At 44.3% G+C, this 20,543-nt stretch overlaps 1 protein-coding gene across 7 annotated transcripts in view; it reads left to right on the top strand.

Moving 5' to 3' along the window:
• The window catches only part of dgcr2 (DiGeorge syndrome critical region gene 2), a 96,160-nt gene extending 76,389 nt beyond the window's left edge, over positions 1 to 19,771 (top strand). For 6 of the 7 annotated variants that reach the window (XM_041202544.1, XM_041202546.1, XM_041202545.1 and 3 more), the window contains 7 exons: positions 1,094 to 1,304; positions 2,757 to 2,839; positions 3,075 to 3,257; positions 4,814 to 5,017; positions 7,125 to 7,277; positions 14,392 to 14,631; positions 15,590 to 19,771. In XM_041202544.1, the coding sequence (XP_041058478.1) occupies positions 1,094 to 1,304; positions 2,757 to 2,839; positions 3,075 to 3,257; positions 4,814 to 5,017; positions 7,125 to 7,277; positions 14,392 to 14,631; positions 15,590 to 15,804 (1,289 nt within the window). In that variant the 3' untranslated portion in view covers positions 15,805 to 19,771. The remainder of the gene's footprint in view (positions 1 to 1,093; positions 1,305 to 2,756; positions 2,840 to 3,074; positions 3,258 to 4,813; positions 5,018 to 7,124; positions 7,278 to 14,391; positions 14,632 to 15,589) is intronic. The other variant, XM_041202548.1, reaches the window with a different exon arrangement.
• The last annotated feature ends 772 nt before the right edge of the window (positions 19,772 to 20,543 follow it).

Genomic DNA, 20,543 nt, shown 5'->3' on the forward strand with positions numbered 1-20,543 from the left:
GTTATAACATCTTTAATAATACATTCTAACATTTTTCCTGTAATGGATGTTAAGCTAACTGGCTTGTAGTTTCCTGCTTTCTGTCTCCCTCCCTTTTTGAATAAAGGAGTTACATTTGCTATTTTCCAACCTAATGGAACCTTCTCCAAATTGAGGGAACTTTAGAAAATTTAAACCAATGCACCAACTATCTCACTTATTTTTAAGACTCTAGGATAAAGTCCTAGGGACTTGGGGACTTGTCAGCCCGCAGCCCCAACAATTTGCTCAGTATCACTCCTCTGGTGATTGTAATTTTCCTGAGTTTCTCCCTTCATTCCATTTTCTGATTTATAGCTATTTCTGGGATGTTGCTTGTATCCTTTATTGTGAAGACCGATGCAAAATAATTGTTCAATTCATCTGCCATCTCTTTATGTTCTATTTTTAATTCCCCAGACTCACTTTCCATAGGGCAACGTTCACTTGAACTACTCTTCTTTAAATATCTATAGAAATTCTTACTATCTGATTTATATTTCTAGTACTGTACCCCTGTGTAAGACACCGGCGGGTGGGCCTGTGGCCCAGCGCTAAGCGACGGTGGGTGGGCCTGTGGCCCGGCACTAGGCAGCGGGCGGGCCGGGCCAGTCTGTACAATAATGCAATTGTAGACTAGTACTCCTTAGAGCAGAAAAGGATAAGAGATGATTTGATAGTTATTTAAAACATGAATGTTTAGATAGATTAAATGAAGGGAAATGGATTTCAGTGGTTAAGGGTTGGTAACATGCTTTTACACAGTGAGTGATTAGGATTTGAAATTCACTGTGTGATGCGGTGATGGATAGAGATTCCATATTAGCCTTCAAAAGGAAATTGGATAAATAATTGAAGGAGAAAAAAATTCAGGGAAGTGGGTAGTGGGACTAACTTCATTGCTGTTTCAGAAAGCTGATAGAGACTCACTGGGCTAAATGGCATTCTGAGCTGAAATGCTGCAGAGTGTTTCTCATGTGAATAGCTGCACCCTTGCTGAATTTTTTGTACTGCATGCCTCTCCATTTTGGTGTCACACAACAGCCGGATGAATTGAGCCTCTCTTTGTTGATAGGGAAGTGCCCTACTGGCTGGCATCACTATGAAGGGACAGCAAGCTGTTACCGAGTGTATCTGAACAGCGAGAATTATTGGGATGCTGTCCAGACATGTCAGCAAGTGAATGGATCACTGGCCACCTTCACAACTGATCAGGAGCTGCGATTCATACTGGCAGAAGAATGGGATCTGGACGAACAGCCAGTGAGCCGCAAGGACCAGCGCAGGTAAGACTGGATGACGGGAAGTGTAGGGCAAAGGAGAGGTTATTTTGGGAGGGGGGGGTGTTGTAGAATGAGGGACAAGAAGTGCAAGTGTGAGGGGAAGGTGGAGAAGAGAGGTGGGGGTAAAGTTGAATGGGTCAGGGCAGTGAAAGAAGGGCAAGAAAAAGGCGGGAGCAGTTGAGGGCCAAGGTCAGAGTGGGTAAGCGGTGGGATAGACAGGGCGAATGTGGCGGGGGAAGAGGCGGCTGGGGTGGTGGTGAAGGGGGGCGGGGGGGGGCGGTGTGGTGAACGGGTGGATATAGGGAGGAGAGAGGATGAATGGGGGGTATGTGGAGGAAGGGGCGGCCAAGGTGGCGTGTGTGGGAGTGGACTGGGATTGGGGTTTAAACTGCGGTGTGAGTTGGGGTCTTCAGTGGAGGGGTTAAGGGGCAGTGGTGTGAAGCTGGTGCTTTTTTTATTCATCCATGGAATGTGGGCTTCACTGGCTGGGCCAGCATTTATTGCCCATGAGAAAGTGGGGGTGAGCTGCCTTCTTGAACCGCTGCAGTCCATGTGGTGTGGATACACCCACAAAGCTGTTCGGAAGAGAGTTCCAGTGACAGTTAAGGAACGGCAATATGTTTTCAAGTCAGGATGGTGAGTGACTTGGAGGTGGTGGTGTTCCCATCTATCTGCTGCCCTTGTACTTCTAGATGACCATGATCGTGGGTTTAGAAGGTGCTATCTAAAGAGCCTTGGTGAATTACTGCAGTGCATCTTGTAGATGATACACACTGCTGCTGCATTGCATTAGTGGTGGAGGGAGTGAATATTTGTGGATGGGGTGCCAATCAAGCGAGCTCCTTTGCCCTAGATGGTGTCAAGTTTCTTGAGTGTTGTGGGAGCTGTACTCATTGTGCCTTTTAGGTGGTGAACAGGCTTTGGGGAGTCAGGAAGTGAGATACTCGCTGCAGGATTCCTAGCTTCTGACCTGCTCATGTAGCCACAGTATTTTTATGGCTCATCCAGTTCAGTTTCTGGTCAATGGTAACCCTCGGGATGTTGATAGTGGGTGATTCTGTTATGGTAATGCCATTGAATGTCAAGGGGCGATGGTTAGATTGTCTCTTGTTGGAGATGATCATTGCCTGGCACTTGTATGATGCAAATGTTACTTGCCACTTGTCAGCCCAAGTCTGGATATTGTCCAGATCTTCTTGTATTTGGCCATAGACTGCTTTGGTGCTGCTATGAGCTGTTATACAATCCTGGTCATTACAACACGGAGGAAGGCCATTTGGTGCATTGACTCTGTGCAGGCTCTCTGCAGAGCAATACAGTCAGCTCCATTCCACCCCTTATCCAAGCTCACACTGACCTCCTACTCCATCAACCTCAAGCTTGTAAACCAGCCTTTCATTACCAGATAGGAGGTAATGCATTCCTTCTCCATCTGCAACATTCTTTGTTTTCCAGATTCTGGGTTGGTTATCAATACATGGTAACCAACCGAAGTCACACCTCACTTCAGGGGCAGTGGGAAGTAGCCTACAAGAGTAGTAAGTATGCTGGAGGAGCAATTGCTTTCTGCTGTCCCCCTGCACGCACACACACACACCCCCCACCCCCCCAGCGTCGTCGTGGCCCCCTCCCTGCCCCCAGTTGCCATGCCCACCACCCTTGGTCATCATTCCCTCTGCCGCACGGTCGTCGTGGCCCAACCCCCATGCCCAAGACATCACAATGCAGGTTGCATTTTGCAGGCTTAAGGACTGTTTTGATTTTGCTCTTTAGGTTCCACAGAAGTGTTCCTTCCCCCAGAGAAGGTAACGTTTTTTGGGATGACCATCTCTGAGCAGGAAAACGTATTATGTGCTCAGCTGCAATGCTCCCACTTCCCCAGCCTGCGGCACCATGGCTTACACAGCTGGTATGCAGAGAACTGCAATGAAAAGTCAGCATTTCTTTGCAAGAGAAGTGAGTACACTCTTTGGGGCAATCCGTTTATCTACCTGCCAGCTGCTCTCAAAATCCTAACATTTCTTCATACACAGTCTTGAGATTATAACTTCAGTATTATCTTATGGGAGGGCACTGGACCTCGACTCCAAATAAACCTCTCCTCCTCCTCGTGCTGAAATTTTGTTTCCAAGTATGAGTTCAATTTGTCCAGTCTCACAAGCAGGAAGGTCACTTGATGATCCACATATTTTTATTTTCTCCTTAGCTGAAAGGCTCAAGTAGCTCCCTACGTATACCACAGCTAAGATCAGTGAACACTTATGGTTATGGTGGCTCAATCCCTGGGATAGGGGAGGAGGTGGTTTATTCTGAGTCAGTGTTGCACAGTCCATCACCAGTTGGTATTTATCCCAGGTCTGTGGTACAGTTCCTCATCGGGTCATGTGTTCCTGGTCAACCTCCCATGTACAGGTGCAGGCAGTCTGAAAAGGGGGCTGTGGGGCTGGTCGTCAGGGCAGTTGGGGCCATCCATATGTTCTCTGGCCCCTGTCGAGGTTCACTCTTGCAATGGGGAAATCCAGCAGCTTGTCAGGGAAGCAGGAAAAAGAGAAAGAAAGCAAGTTGTGAAATTGGGATTTCATTATTGAGTTTACAATTAGAATTCTTTGTAAATCAGACCCAAGGAATCTATTGGTGTGCTGCCTTCTGAGAAGACAAGTGAAGGATCTGATGTCCTGGGTCGACAATGTAAGAGGGAGCTTGTATGTGAACTGTTAGTAACAAGTGTGATATTCAACATGCAGATTTCAACTTAACCAATAAGAACCAGTGAGTGAGACAGGGGAAAGATTTCTAGAGTTAATGTAAATGAGCAAATGAGGGAAGGTAAACATTCTGGATTAGACTGAATCGTAGGGATGATCAAATCTCCAAAAAGGAGGTGAGGCTTTGAGTACCAGTAATCAGAATGTGATTGCAGTTGACATTACAAGGATTAGAGAGGTTACCAAAGTTGAAACAAAAAACTTGAAGCACTTGAACTGTCTGGGCAAGTGGATGTGAATTTGGAGAGTGGAGAACTTCCTTCAATAATATGATTCTGAATGCAACGACCACTGTGTGAACCCATATATAGCAAACAATGGATATCGCACTAAAATAAATAGTATGTAATGTGTTTTATTTGGCTTGTCATTTTGAGTTAGCAGTTTTTAAGCTGTACCTTAAGACTTTTTAACATTTTCTTGATGCTTCAAGCCTCCCCAACATGTGCGTGCGCACGCACATACACACACACACACCCGCCCCACCTGCTCCTGCATGATCCTATAACTAACTGATCGGGGCTAGTGTTCTTGGTGGTTGCAACTGAGCTGGGAGCTCAATGTCTGTTCAACTAAAGCTGTAGAATTGTATCTGAGCACAATGCCTTTTCCATCAAACCTCTTACATGGCTCATGTAATTTTTATGTGGGAGGGGAACTTGGGACAATGCTGAACAGTGCTGTTTGCCTGACAGGGTTACAGCCTCTTCATGAGCATCTGCATCTAACTATATGTTTGCGTTCTAGGTCAAACCTGTGTGGATATAAAAGATAACGTAGTGGACGAGGGCAAATACTTCACTCCAAAGGGCAATGACCCATGTTTGAGCTGCACCTGCCACAACGGTGAGCCTGAAATGTGTGTGGCAGCCCTGTGTGAGCGGCCCCAAGGCTGTCAGCACTACGAGAAGGACCCGAAAGAATGCTGCAAATTCACCTGCCTCGACCCAGGTAAAGCAGGCCAGGAGCGACGCTGACATGTCCCGTGCTCCATTGTTCAAACATGTAGACATGATTGTTGAGTGAATACAGGTTCTCGAATGAAGCAGGGGAGCACTGACTGGGGTTAAAAACCTGAAGATTGTTGGTGGAAAGGAAGGAGCGAGTGAGGTGAGAAGCTCCACATTCTTTGGGTGGGTCACAATGAGATGCAAATTCCCAGGCGGGACTTGTCATGTGCCATAATCTATTTATAAACCAGACGGAGCAGATGTGTTCAAGGGGCATCCATGCAAAGCTGACTTTAAATATGTTGCATCTTAGCTCAGTGGTAGCACACTCACCTCTGAGTCTGAAGCTTGTGGATTCAAGCTCCATTCAAGAAACTTCACTTTACCAAGTGCAGCACTTCCCGTGCAGTGCTGAGGGAGTGCTGCATTGTCTGAGGTGCTTTATTACAGATAAGACATTAAACAGATGCCCTGTCAATCCCCTCAGGTTGGTGTAAAAGAAACCATAAAATAATTCAATTTGGTATCCTGGCCAATAGTTATCCTTCAACCAGTATCATTAAAACAGATTATCTGGTCATTATCACAATGCTGTTAATAGGAGTTTGCAGTTCAACATCACAATAGTGATCACAGTTTGAAAGTATTTAATTGACTGTAAGATGTTCATAAGAGGTGCTTTTATTTCTACTATGCTCACACACTCAGGTGAACCCTCTATGTGCTAACGTAATCCCTCTTCCACCCCACCCACATCTCAGGTGACACTTCCGTTCATGCTCTCCTGTCCTGCCTGTAGAATACAACAGCAGTGTAACCAAATAGATTCTGTGCTCAACCATCCTAGGACACCCTCTCTCTCCAGCACTGTAATATTTTCCTTAATACTGTCACCCTTCTTTTCCTTCCCTACCTTTCTTTAACAACTTATTTCTAGAAATATTTAGTACCCTGTCTTTGTTACCACCACAGTATCCTATTTCCGTGTGGCTACCTGCACTTAGATATACACAGTCAATCTAATTTGTGCCTGAGTAGATTCCTCTTATCCTGACCCGACCTAATAGCTTGCTATTTCTTATTTTAGTGCCATCTGCCTTCCCAATTCCCTATGCATCTTGGTTTTCTCTCCTGCTATTACCTCCAGTCATGTATTCATCTGCTCTATCTTCCTCTTCCTCTGCTCACTAACACACGGCACTGGGAGCAATCCAGAGATTACTCCTTTGAGGTCATGCTTTCTAACTTTTCCTTAGCGCCCTAAACCCTGCCTGCAGGACTACATCCCTTTCTGTCCATGTCGTGGTACCAATATGGACCATAACTGCTAGCTGTTCACCCCTTCTGCCCCAATCCCCCACCCCTCTGAGTGCTTTGCAACTCTGGCACCAGGGAGTCAGCATACCATCCTGAACTCGCATCTGTAGCTGTAGAAGTGCCTTCTATTCCCTTAACTGATGAATGCCCTATCATTATTGCTTTTCCAATCTTTATCCTGACCACCTATACAGCTGAGCCAGCTGTGGTGCTGTAAACTTGTCTCAGGCTTCATTGCCCAGAGGGACCATCGCTCTCACCAGTGTTCAGAGCTGAAAAATTAGTGTGATTCACTTGGGTCTCCTGTACTATGTGCCTGTTCATTCTTGACTTCCTGGCAGTGGCCCTTTCCCCCACGAAACTGTCATTCTTACTGTTATGCCACAGTGACGCCAGCTGCTGCTCAAGCTCCAAACACCTGCTGACCACACGTACTGAATGTGTGGTTGTTCAGGATGCTAAATGCAACCAGGACTTCCCACATGGAACAGGATATAAACTCCAAATAACTGAGCTGTCCTGCCATGCCTCTATTTTTTAGGCCATTAAATTTAATGCTTCTTTGCTCTGCCCCGCCCCGGCACCCCACCCCCCCCCGCACCCCCTCTTCCCCCAGGGCCCCGGGCTGGTAGTGCCCCGTCCTGCCCCTACTCTAGTGGACAAGTCTCTATACAAATGGCCGTTTCGTGGAGCGGATCAGTGCTTTCTTTTGGCAGAATAGTTGAGAATGTGTGACAATCTCTGTGAATCATCTGTTGAGAGTAACTGTCTTGTAAATCTTGTACCCACAGATGGCAGCAGTATTTTTGACTCCATGGCGAGTGGAATGCGTTTGATTGTAAGCTGTATCTCCTCCTTCCTTATCCTCTCGCTGCTACTTTTCATGGTTCACCGGTTGCGACAGAGACGCAGAGAGAGAATAGAGTCTCTCATTGGGGGCAACTGTAAGTATTGTATTGTAAATATTGTTTCATATTATATTGTCTGCATCATGTTATTGTTGTCAAATGCTCTTTGATAATGATGACATCCACCATCACCTTCCTCTACTCCACCGTTGTGTCTGTTGCTTATCCAACATCAGTACTATTGTCTTCAGTTCCACTACAAACACATTCCTTAGCTGATGACTCCTACTCAGCCTGACACTGAGCCCGACTGTTCATAATCGTGAGTTGCACTTCTGACCCCATATTCTGTCCATCACTAAAAAAGGCTAGTTCCTCCCCCATAACTTTGCCTTACTCAGGCCCTAACTGAGTAGAGTGGTGGCATAGTGGTATTGTTACTGGACTGGTATCCAGAGACCCTGGGTAATGGGGTTCGAATCCCACCATGGCAGATTCTGGAATTTGGATTCAATAAAAATCTGGAATTAAAAGCCTGATGATGACCATTGCCGATTGTTGTAAAAACCCATCTGCTTCACTAACGTCCTATAGGGAAGGAAATCTGCCGTCTTTATCTGGTCTGGCCTACATATGATTCCAGACCCTCTAAATAAGGGATAGGCTACAAATGCTAGCCTAGGCAGCAACGCTAACATCCCATGAACAAATATTAAAAAAATCTGCTGCTGAAGCCATCATCAACCCCCCCCACCCCTCCCACACAGATAGTTCTACCCTCATCCCAAACTCTGCTACCCATATCTTAACTCACACCAAATCTCATTCCCTTCTCGCCCTGTGCTGGGTGATGTACTTTGGCTCCAGCTTCAGCAATACCACTATTTTAAAATTCTCATCCTTGTTTTCAAAGCTGAATCCTTCCATGACCTTCCTTGCACCTCCTTATTTCTGTAATCTCCTCCAGCCCTACAACCCTCTGTGCTTTTGCAATTCCACCCTCCTCATCCTTGAGTTTAATCACTTCATCATCAGTGGCTTTACTTTTAGCTATTTAGGCCTTAAGCTCTACAGTTTCCTTTCTAAACACCTTTCACTCTGTACCTCTGTGTCCCCTTTTAAGACGATCCTTAAAACCTGCTTCTTGGCAAAGCTTTTGGTCACCTGCCCTAATATCTACTTATGTGGCTCAGTGTCTGTTTCTGTTTGATAACCCACTGTGAAGTACCATGGGTCATTATTATTATTATGCTAACGGAGCTATATAAAAGCAAGTTGTTGCGTTTCACCAGTATCCTGACATGCTGTGTCTATCAATTCCATGTAGGCCATTTATATTGAATTTATAAATGCAATAGATTTGCTTCTATAATATAACCTGCATCTTTGTCAGCTGTGGCTAACCAGGTAGCACTCTTTCTTCTGAATCAAGTTGTGGTTCAGACTCCATTCCTGAGCAGATTGTAGAGGTGCTTATTGCATTGAGTTTGATTAAGCTAAAGACAACGATAAAGTCAGCAAGGTTAAGGAATGTTTTGTGGGCACAGTCCACAATGTATTCAAACTTCCCAGTTTTTAACTAGAAGGAATTGTGACTCATGGGGACTCAATGTTGTACAAGCAGTTTGATACCAGAGGCGCTGGAGAGGTTGAGCTGGGTGTTGTCAATGTGAATATGTAAGCTGACCTGATGTGCCCAAGGATTAGCTTGTGGATGAGAATAAGGTGGAAGCGTAGAACAAATCATTGCAGGGATAGGATGAGAAGCCTCTACTGGAAATATGCTAGTCATGGTCAAATAGATAAGAGTGGAAGCAATGGCCATCGCGCTGAGCTGGTCAGTGAAGAAGGGTTCTTTTAGGAGGCTGAGTGGTGAGGAACAGCGGAAAGTGGTCGAAAATGGAAATGGCCTGGCTAGTGATTGAGAGGCCAGTAGACTTGGCAAGGCTGAGGGACTAGCCATGAATATGAGAGGGTTTATAGAGCAACAAAGAGGTTAAGGGTGAACAGAAGGCAATGACTAGAAGAGGGAACTAAAATGAAGATTGAGATCAGGTTATGTGGTGAAGGGACTAAGGAAGCAAAACAGGGAGGCTATCTTGAGAAACTTAGGCGGGCTTGCGAGGATTGGTGCAGTTTTTAAAGAAGAGTGAGGAGGTATAACTGAATGTGGCACTCTCTGTTTAACCAAGTTCCAGGCAAATGCAGGATGTCAATGCAATCATCCACAGTAAGTTCATGGAGAGGCTGTGATTGGTGATCTTTGAGGAGTGAGCAAGGTGGGTGATGGATGAAATGAGTGGGACAAGAAGCTGGTGAAGTTGGCCCATAGCAAACACACGGAGCAGGGAGGTTGGGGCTGGAATAAGACTGGGATGTTACTGTAGGGAGACAATGACAAACATGGCAACAGGAGAGCAGTGGGGTAAAGATTTTAAAGGCAAAGTATCTTGATAGAAGATTGAAGTGCAGCATGATAAGTGATAAAATGATCAAGAGCAAAAGACCCAAGAGGGAATGAGTAAAAAGGAGATCGAAGTAATGGAATCTTCCTGCCCGCATGTAGTTTTACTTCCAATTTTAGCTGACAACTTGGCAATGTGAAATCTTGGTGCCTTGTTTGGGTGAAGTCTCAAAGCCCACACCCTATCCATCACCAAGTTTGCTTACTTTCATTTCTGTCTGATAGTCTATCACTGCCCATACTTTATCCCACTGCTGCAAGAATCCTCATTCATGCTTTGTCACTTCAAAACTTCATTGTTCCAAATTCCAAAACTCTCTCATTGGCCGACACACATCAGTCCAGAAATTCCAACTTGTTCAGCTGGTTATATCCTGTCCGACCCACCCTGGCATGTTCTCAGTACATTGAATTTAAAATGCCCATCCTTAAACCACACAGTCTTACCCATTCAGACCTCTCCAGCACTGTGTCTGCACCTGTACCCTTTAGCACTCTGACTATCCCTCCACTGCACCATTTGTGGAGCCTTGTAACACATCAGCCTCATTCTTTTGAGATTCCCTCCCCAAAATTCTTTGCTCCCAACATTTTAAAAACTCTCCAAAAAAGCCAAACTCCATGACCTTTCCCACCATGCTCCTTTCCTGTATTTCCTCTGTGAAGCATCTTGAGATTGGCTCTCTGTTAGAAACCCAGATGTAGATGAGTTTCAGATGCATGCAAACACTGCAACAATCATAGAAACATCAACTCCCTCTTTTGGCTGCCAACCATATTAGATGTGTCTCAGATTGCCCCACTAGGATTCTTTCAGGCAGCTGTTCAAGTGGAGGGAGTAAGTAGAAATGTGTGGTAGTAGGGCACAATATAGTTAGAGGGGTGGACACAATTCTCTGTCACCAAGAGTGAGAGTTCAGAAGGCTAAGTTAGCTGCCCAATGCCAGGATTCAGACATCTGCTCGGGTCTGGAGAGGAACTTTCAGCATCAGGAGGAGGATCCAGTGGTCGTGATCCACGGGGTGCCAATGACATGGTTTTAGAAAGAGGTTTGGCTTAAGGATTATGTGTACCTAGGGGCAAAATGAAAAAGCAGAACCACTAAAGAAGGATTGGTGTTGTGGAAATGTTTCTGTTCCTGGGGCACTGGCACCAGTACTGGGGGAAGAGGAAGCTGTACTGTTGGGACAGTCTTCATCTGAACTGTGCTGGGACTATGTTCTGGCAAGTCGTATAACTAGGGCATCAGGGCTTTAAACTAAATTGTATGGATGAGGGATCATCTGAGGGAAGATGTGCTAAAATTGAGAAAGGACAAGGTGGTAGAGCAGAGTAGCGATGTGGGTAATGATAACCAGAGTGTGGCAGAAAGGGACAGAGTATATAATTAATGAGTGCACCAGCAGATAAGGCCAAAGTTAAAGGCACTGTACTGCGTGCAGCATTTGTGACAAAATGGATTAATTATTAGCTGAAATAGAAATTAATATGTATGACCTGATAGCCATTTCAGAGACGTGGTTGCAAGGTGACCAAGGCTAGGACTTGAATATTCAAGGCTAATGACGTTTCATATGGGCAAGAAGCTAGGGAAAGGCCGAGTAGCTCTGTTAAAGGTGACAGTACTCTGAGAGATGACCTTAGTTCAGAAGATCAAGATATAGAATTTGGGTAGAGATAAATATCAAAGGTAAGAAGTCACTTGTGGGAGTATTTTACAGGACCCCTAACAGTAGCTACACTCTGGGCAGAGTGTGCAGGAAGAAATAATGAGGCTCGTAAGAAGGATACTGCAATAATAATGGGTGATTTTAATCTTCATTTAGATTGGACGAATCAGATTAGCAAAGTTAGCCTGGAAGACAAGTACATAGCGTATCAGGACAGTACATTTGAGTGCCAACCAGGGAGCAGACTCTTTTAGACCTGGTAATATGCAATGAGAGGGGATTAATTAATAACCTCGTAGAAAAGGAGCCTCTAGGCACCAGTGATCATAACATGATAGAATTTCACTTCAGTTTGAGGGTGAGAAATGTGGGTCTAAGACAAGTGTCTTAAATTTAAATAAAGGCCATTACCAGGCTGTGAGAACAGAGTTGGAAAAATAGGTTAAAAGGTAGAACAGTAGATAAACAATGGAAACATTTCAGGAGACATTCCATAAAACTCAGCAAAGATATATTCCATTGAGAAAGCATGATGCAAGTCAACTTATCTTATAGTCGAGAGACGAGGTTGGGAGCTTCAGCTCCCGATGGATCTCTAAACATTTCCACATGCGCAGACCGGAAGACTGGCCTCCCAGGCAGGGGCCAGGGAGAGTTCCAAAAGAAATGCCCCAGATCGGGGACAAGGATAGGAAGAGGTCCCTGTTAAGTTAAAACAGGAAAAGGCCTGTGGGTAGCAAACTTTAAGTGAAGAGGGCTCGGAGGAAGCCCTGACAATAGACTTGAAGGGGGCTCAGGAAGCCCTCAAAATCAAATCGAAAATGTCTCAGGAAGCCCTTGCATTCGAATCGAAGGGGTCTCGGGAAGCCCTTGCAATCGAAATGAAAGGGGCTCGCAGCTGTGGGGAAGCCCTAGCAATCGAATCAATGGCTCAGAGGAAGCCCTGGCAATCAAATCGAAGGGGGCTCGGAGAAGCCCTGGCAATTGAATCGAAGGGGTCTCGGGTGAAGCCTTGGCAATCAAATTGAAGGGGGCTTGGGGGAAGCCCTGGCAATTGAAGGGGGCTTGGGGGAAGCCCTGACAATTGAATCGAAGGGGCTTGGGGGAAGCCCTGGCAGTCAAATCGAAGGGGGCTCGGGGGAAGCCCTGGCAATCAAATCGAAGGCAGCTTTATTGTCTTCACTGTAGGAGACACAAAAAACATACCAAGAACACTTGAAAACCATGAAGTAAAAGGGAGGGAGAAACTTAAACAATCACAATTACTAGGAAAAAGGTGCTGGGAAAACTATTAGAACTAAAAGTTGACAAATGCCCTGTACCTTATGGCCTGAATCTTAGGGTCTTAAGAGAAGTGGCTGCAGAGATAGTAAATGCATTGGCTATGATCTTTCAAAATTCCAAAGATTATGGAAATTTACATATTATAATCAGACAGAGTCAACATGGTTTTGTGAAAGGGAAATCGTGTTTAGAGCATTAGTTTTTTAAGGAAGTAACGAGCAAGGTGGATGAAGGGGAACCTGTAGATGTGTATTTGGATTTTCAAAAGGCATTCAGCAAGGTGCCACATCAAAGGTTACTACACAAAATAAGAGTTTGTGGTGTAGCAGGTAACATTTTATCATGGGTAGAGGATTGTTTAGCTGACAGGAAGCAGAAAGTATGGATAAATGGGTCATTTCCTTGAAATTGCTAATAAAAAGTGGAGTGCCACAAGGATCAGTGCTGGGGCCTCAACTATTTACAAATCTGTATCAATGACTTGGGTGAAGGCACCAAATGTATGGTAGCTAAATTTGCTGATGACACAAAGTTAGGAAAGTAAATTGTCAAGAGGACATTGAGCCTACAGAGGGCTTTAGATAAGTGAATGAGCAAAAGTTTGGCAGATGGAGTATAATGTAGGAAAATCTGAACATGTCCACTTTGATAAGAAGAATAGAAAAGCATATCTGAATGGAGACAGACTGCAGAACTCTATGGTAGAGGAGGATCTGAGTATCCTGGGCATGAATCAGAAAAAGTTGGTATGCAAGTACAGCAGGTGATTAGGAAGGCAAACGGAATGTTGGCATTTATTGCAAGAGGAATTGTGTATAAAAGTAGGAAGTGTTGCTACAGTTGTACGGGACCTTATTTAGATCGCATCTGGAGTACTGTGTACAGTTTGGCCTCCTTACTTAAGCAGGGATATATTTATATTAAAAGCAGTTCAGAGAAGGTTCCCTCAACTGATTCCTGGGGTGAATATGAGGGGAGATTGAGCCGGTTGGGCCTATACCCATTAGTTTAAAAGAATGAGTGGTGATCTTATTGAAACATAAGATTCTGAGGGGATTTGACAGGGTGGATGCTGAGAGGGTGTTTCCCCTTGTGGGGAAGTGTAGAACTAGGGGACACAGTTTAAAAATTGCATCTCCCATTTAAAACCTAAGATGAGAATTTTTTACTGAGGGTGGTTAGTCTGCGGAAATCTCTTCCCCAAGGAGCAGTGAAGACTAGTTCATTGGATATGCTCAAGGCTGAGTTAGTTAGATTTTTGATCAACAAGGGAGTCAAGGCTTATTGTGGGGCAGACATGAAAGTGAAGTTAAAGCCACAATCAGACCAACCATGATCTTATCAAATGGCAGAGCAGGCTCGAGGGCTCAAATGTCCTACACCTGATTCTTGTGTTCTTTCTGTTTTTGTATTTCCCATGCCAAGCAAGGATGAATGAAGTTAACATTCCAAACTCTGTGTGTGAAATATCTCTGATCCATACAAGTTATTCTTATAAGGATAGGCAGAGCTGTCTCCTAAAATGTATCTGAATCTAAGATGAAAGAAAAAAAGCATTGATGAGAATGAAGTGGAAAATTTTCTGAACTGTTTCCTTTTCCACAGATGCTGCATGATTTGCTGAGTGTTTCTATCAGTTTTCACTTCTTTTAAAGGTTTGAGTTCTGTTGGATGTTCATGTTATCAGCTCTCCAACTCAACTCCAATGTTCGCAATCACTGACTAGGCCTTTTCTACCTGTGGGTTGTCGCCAGCTTGCTTGACATTTAACTTTCCGGTTTTATTTTCACAGTGCATCATTTTAACCTTGCACGAAGTGGAATGCCAGGCTTCGATTATGGCCCAGATAGCCTTGGATCAGGTTTAACTCCTTTACATCTTTCTGATGACGGTGAGGGAGGAGCATTCCACTTCCATGACCCTCCACCTCCATACACAGCTTATAAATACCCAGATATACAACATCCCGATGACCCACCACCTCCATATGAAGCGTCCATCAATCCAGACAGCATGATTTGTGTTAGCCAAGGTAAGTCCAACCTCTCAATCCGTTGCTATACTGCCTCTTGAGGGTTTGTAATTGATATCCCATTATTATAGCCCCATGATCTGTAAAGGATGACAGAAGAGGCTAATGAGACCCCTAGATAAGGATGGGATGATAACATGTATAAGGAGTGAGCAGGACAGTGTGATTAGACTGAGTAGGATATTAAAGGCCATGAGGAATAAGCAAGAGAGTGGGAATAGACCGCCGCCCCGGGACATTAAAGGCTGTGAGGAGGAGTGTGGGATTAGACTCAATAGGATATTAAAGGTACAGGGAGTGAAGTGGATAGAGGAATTAGACTAGATGGGCTCCTATAGGGTAAGCAGAATAAGTGTGAGTGTGATTAGACTGGGAATGGGGGAGTAGCAGAGGAAGACTGGATCAGATATTAAAGGATATGGGGAGTAGTAGGAGAGTGGGCTTAGACTTGAGTGGGGGTGGGGTGGCGGGATGTTATTAATGGGCACAGGGAGTGAGGCTAGACTGGATTGGATATTAAAAGATATGGGGAGTGAGATTAGAACTGGGGCATTCTGTGGGGACCAACAATTGCTGCATGCTGTATTTGATAATCTGTTTCTATTTCTGAACATTGAATAATGGAGTGAAATGCCACCATTGCTGGATCTGAAATAATCTGAGAATTATAGAGCACCCTGAGGAGAAGGACTAAAGTTCATGTTTCAGGTCGAATCTGATGATGGGTCTTCAGCTGAACCATTGACCTGTTTCCTCTGTCCTTCTGTGCTGCCTCCAGGATGTGTTCCCACTGTTTGTTGGTGTTAAGCAGATCTGCCGAAGACCCTAATTTGATAGCTGTAACAGGATGAGAGAACTACATGCGCAAGGAATCCTCAGCAGCTGGAAGTCTATTTCTAGCAGGTGCATTTTTTTGGTGCAATGCAGAAAATAAAGTGAAACTTTTTTTTACTTTTAGATGGTGATCGTGGGCAGGTGGTAGAGCCGAGCAGCCAGCTACCCATAGCAGAGGGGGCTATTGGAGAACAGGCAGATGCCGCAAACTTTACCTTACCGACTGTCATAGAGGAGCTGGAAGATTCAGCTGACAGCTGTACCTTGCTAGTGCCACATGACACCTGCTTAGAGAGTGGAGCATTAAGCAGTCACTCCTCAATAAATACTGTTGTATAAATGGATGGGTTTATCCTTGATTTTTGGAATAAGAGCGGATGTTTGCACAGTGCTGTACAGACAAACATTAGTCAGATGACTAAAAAAGGCTTTAGTTCTGGTTTCCAGCAGTCAGATTTCCTGTTTCAATGAGCGAGTTGATCCTTTTTGTATATATTGATGGTGGAATCAGCACATTTTCCTGGAGACAGGTACAATAGGACTTTAAGAAGCTAATGGGCGGCTGTTTTTTGTGTTTTTTTTAATATAGACGTCTGAATGCAGGACTTGGAATTGAGAAGCTGGAAGAGACTTGAGGAGGTAGTAGTTCTGCATGCTGAATAAATACTGGCATCACAAAGTTCTCTCATAACCAGAGCTTTCGGACCAGGAACTGATGGGGCCCATTGTTGGAAAGAGCTGAAAGATATTTGTAGACAAACAGAAGTGCACTCGCCATTCTGTGCTGTCACTGGGGCACAAGAATGGTGGAGGTGAGCTGTGCACTAGGGTGGAGGGTAGTTGGGGTATGCATATGTTGCACAGGCTGCTTAAGGGTCTCATTGTGGGGGTGGTGGTGGGGGACAGGTGGTCACAGACTGGGGATATTACTGGCCATCTGGGTGGGCTGGGGCAGCAGTAATGTGGGGAGACCAGAGGCTCTTGGGGGGTGGGGGTTGCAGGCCCTCTCGAGCTGTGGGCACTTCTTCAAGCTCTCTCAGGGGAGGGAGTTTGCAGGCTGTCTCTGGTCTTGCAGGGCATGGGAGATTACTGGCTTTCTCAGGGTGAGGGGGGCAAAGTACTTAGGATCTCAGTAGGACAGGGGCCGAGCATCTGAATTAGGGGTATTATACAATAATGGAAGGTTTTTGTTCGGTTTGGTTTCTTTTTGCCAGTACGGTATCAATAGCAATATGTTCAGCAAGCTGGGTGTAGGCTGTACTCCCATCCCAGGCTGTTGATTGGGGTACAGTGGGAGAGAGCCCAGGTTTCTGAATGGTGGATCGAATGGTGGAGGGTATCAGTCCTGCATAATTTAGGGTTACAGAGTCCGAGAGCACATTCCTGTACTCCCTTACTCTACTCACTCTTCCTTGCTGGAGATTTTCAATATCATGTTCATTTCAGTTCAATAATACTGATCAATGTATTGATCAGTAGTGTTGATATTGATCGATAAGTTGATCATTGTTACTGATGTGGTCGTTGGTATTGTTAATATTGATATGTCCAATCATTTTGATATGGTCGATATTGATCATTTATATTGACATGGTTGGTTGATTTCAATCAATATATTAATCTTTGGCATTGATGCGGTTAATACAGATTGATGTAGTTGGTTGATATTGATAATGTGTTAGTTGGGGAACATTTAGAGTACAGTGATCATTAGTTTAGGTTGGCTATGGAAAGGGGCAAGAAACAATCCAGAGTAAGAATAATTAAATGGAGAAAACCAACTTCAATGGGGTAAGAATGGATCCGACCAGATAAATTGGAATCAAAAGATTGGCAGGCAAAATGATAACTGAACAATGAGCTGCCTTTTAAAGAAGAGAGACTTCGGGCACAGTCAGGGTATACTCCCACAAAGGGGAAAAGCAGGGCAAACAAATCCAGAACTCCCTGGATGATGAAAAAGACAGAAATTTAGATGAAGAAGTGTGCTTATGACACGTGTCAGGTGGGTAATACAATGGAGAACCAGCCTGAATATAGATGGTTCAGAAGGGATTGAAAAAGCAGAGGGTGTGAGAAGAGACTGGCAACTAACACAAAAGGAAATCCCAAAGTCTTCTATAGACATATAAATAGTAAAAGGGTAGTAAAAGGAGGAGTGGGGCTGATAAGGGACCAAAAAGAGGATTTATGCAAAGAGGCAGGAAGTTTAGCTGAGGTATTAAACAAATACTTTGCATCTGTCTTTACCAAGGAAGAAGATGCTGTGCAGGTCATGGTGAAAGAGGAGGTAGTTGAGTCATTCAAAGTGTTTAAAAGTAATGAGAAGGTATTGGATAGGCTATTTGTACTTGAAATTGATCAGACACCAGGATCAGATAAGAAACATCCAAGGATACTGAGGGAAGTGAGAGTGGAAACTGGCCATAATTTCCCAGTCTGTCCTAGACTTGGGTGGTGCCACAGGACTGTAGAATTGCAAACATTATACCCTTGTTCAAAAAAGGGTGTAAGGATAAGCCCAGCAACTGCAGACCAGTCAGTTTAACCTTGGCAGTGGGAAAGCTTTTAAAAACCATAATTCAGGACAAAATTAATAGTCACTTGAGCGAGTGTGGGTTAATTAAGGAAAGCCAGCATGGATCTGTTAAGGGCAAATCATTTTTAACTTGCTGGAGTTTTTTTGAAGAAGTAACAGAGGGTTGATGATAATGTTGTTGATGAAGTGTACATGATTCCAGAAGAATTTGATACAGTGTCGCACAACAGACTTGTGAGCAAAGTTATAGGTCATGGAATGAAAGGGACAGCAGTGGCATAGATACAAAATTAGTTGAGTGACAGGAAACAGTGGTTAATGGATGTTTGTTGGACTAGAGGAAGGTTTGTAGTGGACTTTCCCAGGTATATACTAACGACCTAGACCATGGTGTACGGGGCACCAGGAAGTTTGCAGATGATACAAAACTTGGAAGCATTGTGAATTGTGTGGAGGACAGTGTAAAACTTCAAAAGGACATCTACAGCTTCATGGAATGGGCAGGCAAGTGACATGAAAGCTAATACAGAGAAGTGTGAATGATTCATTTTGGTAGAAGGAACGTGGCGAGACAATATAGAATAAAGGGTACAATTCCAATGGGGATACAAGAGCAGACAGAGCTGAATGTATATGTGCAGAAGTTACTGAAGGTGGCAAGACAGGTTGAGAGTATGGTTAATAAAGCGTACGGTATCCTAGACTTCATTTAATAGGGGTATAAGAGTACAAAAGCATGGAGGTTATGTTAAACCTGTATAAAACACTCCAGCCTCAACTGGAGTATTGTGTCCAATTTTGGGCACCGCCCTGTAGGAAGGATCTGAAGGCATCAGAGAGGGTGCAGAAAAGATTCACGTGAATGATTCCAGGAATGAGGAACTTCAGTTACATAGATAGATTACAGAAGTTGGGACTCCTTGGAGAAGAGAAGGTTGAGAGCAGATTTGATCGAGGTGTTCAAAATCATGACGGGTCTGGACAGAGTAAATAGGGAAAAGCTTCCTATTGGTGGAAGAGTCACGAGCAAGAGGGCACAGATTAAAGGTTATTGGCATAAGAAGCAATGGAGACATGAGGAAAACTTTTTCACGCAGAGTGTAGTTAGGATCTGGAATGCGCTGCCTGAGAGTGTGGTGAAGGCAGGTTCAGTCAACACATTGAAAAGGGAATTGGATTATTATCTGAAAAAGAAGAATGTGCAGGGCCATGGGGAGAAGGCTGGGGAGTGGCACTAAGTAAACCTTTTCTTCAGAGAGCCAGCACAAGCAAGTCTGGCTGAATGGCCTCTATCTGTGCTGTAACCATTCTGTGATTGATTGATTGAGAAATTGACATTGGTTTGTCGATATTGATCAATGATATATGGATGCTGGACTTTGTGTTGACCTGGTTGCAGCTATTTTATTGGAAAAATCTTATTCAGATGGAGAGTTTAGGAATTATGCACTACCTTCCTATTGTCTAGCCACAATCTTTCCCTTCGGCACTCAATTCACACAACCAGATAGGGGTGCGCACAGTCCATTCAAATACTGCATTTACCAGATGTTTGTACTTAGTTTGTCTGTGATTGATCTTACTGTGGCAGTGGAAAGATTTTGATAATCGGCAAAATATTATGTAGAAATTAAATTTGATACTGTTATTAGGTCCATGTATGTGTTCAGGAGTTTCCATTTTTCACTGTCTGCAGCACGTTCAAGTTTTCATGTTGCTGTTAATAATATTCATTGAAATGCCAAATAAATTCTGAAGTGGAGATAACTTACTTGCTGTTATGGCTTTTCATTGTTACTTCTCTTGTATTCAGCCCGCATTCACCAAGTAATCAGTTGTCAGGAGTGGAATTCAGCATAACTCAGCAGGTCTGGCAGCATCGGCGGAGAAGAAAAGAGTTGACGTTTCGAGTTCTCATGACCCTTCAACAGAACTGAATGAATGTTAGGAGAGGGGTGAAATATAAGCTAGTTTAAGGTGGGGGTGGGGAGAGAACTGGGGGGGGTGGTTGTGGCTGTAGGGGCAAGCAAGCAGTGATAGGAGCAGATAAAAGATGTCACAGACAAAAGAACACGTGTTGAAGGTGGTGATATCTAAACGAATGTGCTAATTAATGGATTGCAGGGCACTCAAAGTACAGCTCTAGTGGGGGTGGGGTGGAAAGACTAGCAGGGCATAAAAGATTTAAAAATAATGGAAATAGGTGGGAAGAGATAAATCTGTATAAATTATTGGAAAAAACAAAAGGAAGGGGGAAAAAACGGAAAGGGAGTTCAAGATCTAAAGTTGTTGAATTCAATATTCAGTCCGGAAGGCTGTGAAGTGCCTAGTCGGAAGATGAGGTGCTGTTCCTCCAGTTTGCGTTGGGCTTCACTGGAACAATGCAGCAAGCCAAGGACAGACATGTGGGCAAGAGAGCAGGGTGGAGTGTTAAAATGGCAAGCAACAGGGTGGTTTGGGTCATTCTTGTGGACAGACCGCAGGTGTTCTGCAAAGCGGTCGCCCAGTTTACGTTTGGTCTCTCCAATGGGAGACTATT

The sequence above is a fragment of the Carcharodon carcharias genome, chromosome 13 (assembly GCF_017639515.1).
Source record: "Carcharodon carcharias isolate sCarCar2 chromosome 13, sCarCar2.pri, whole genome shotgun sequence".
NCBI classification, from domain to species: Eukaryota; Metazoa; Chordata; class Chondrichthyes; order Lamniformes; family Lamnidae; genus Carcharodon; species Carcharodon carcharias.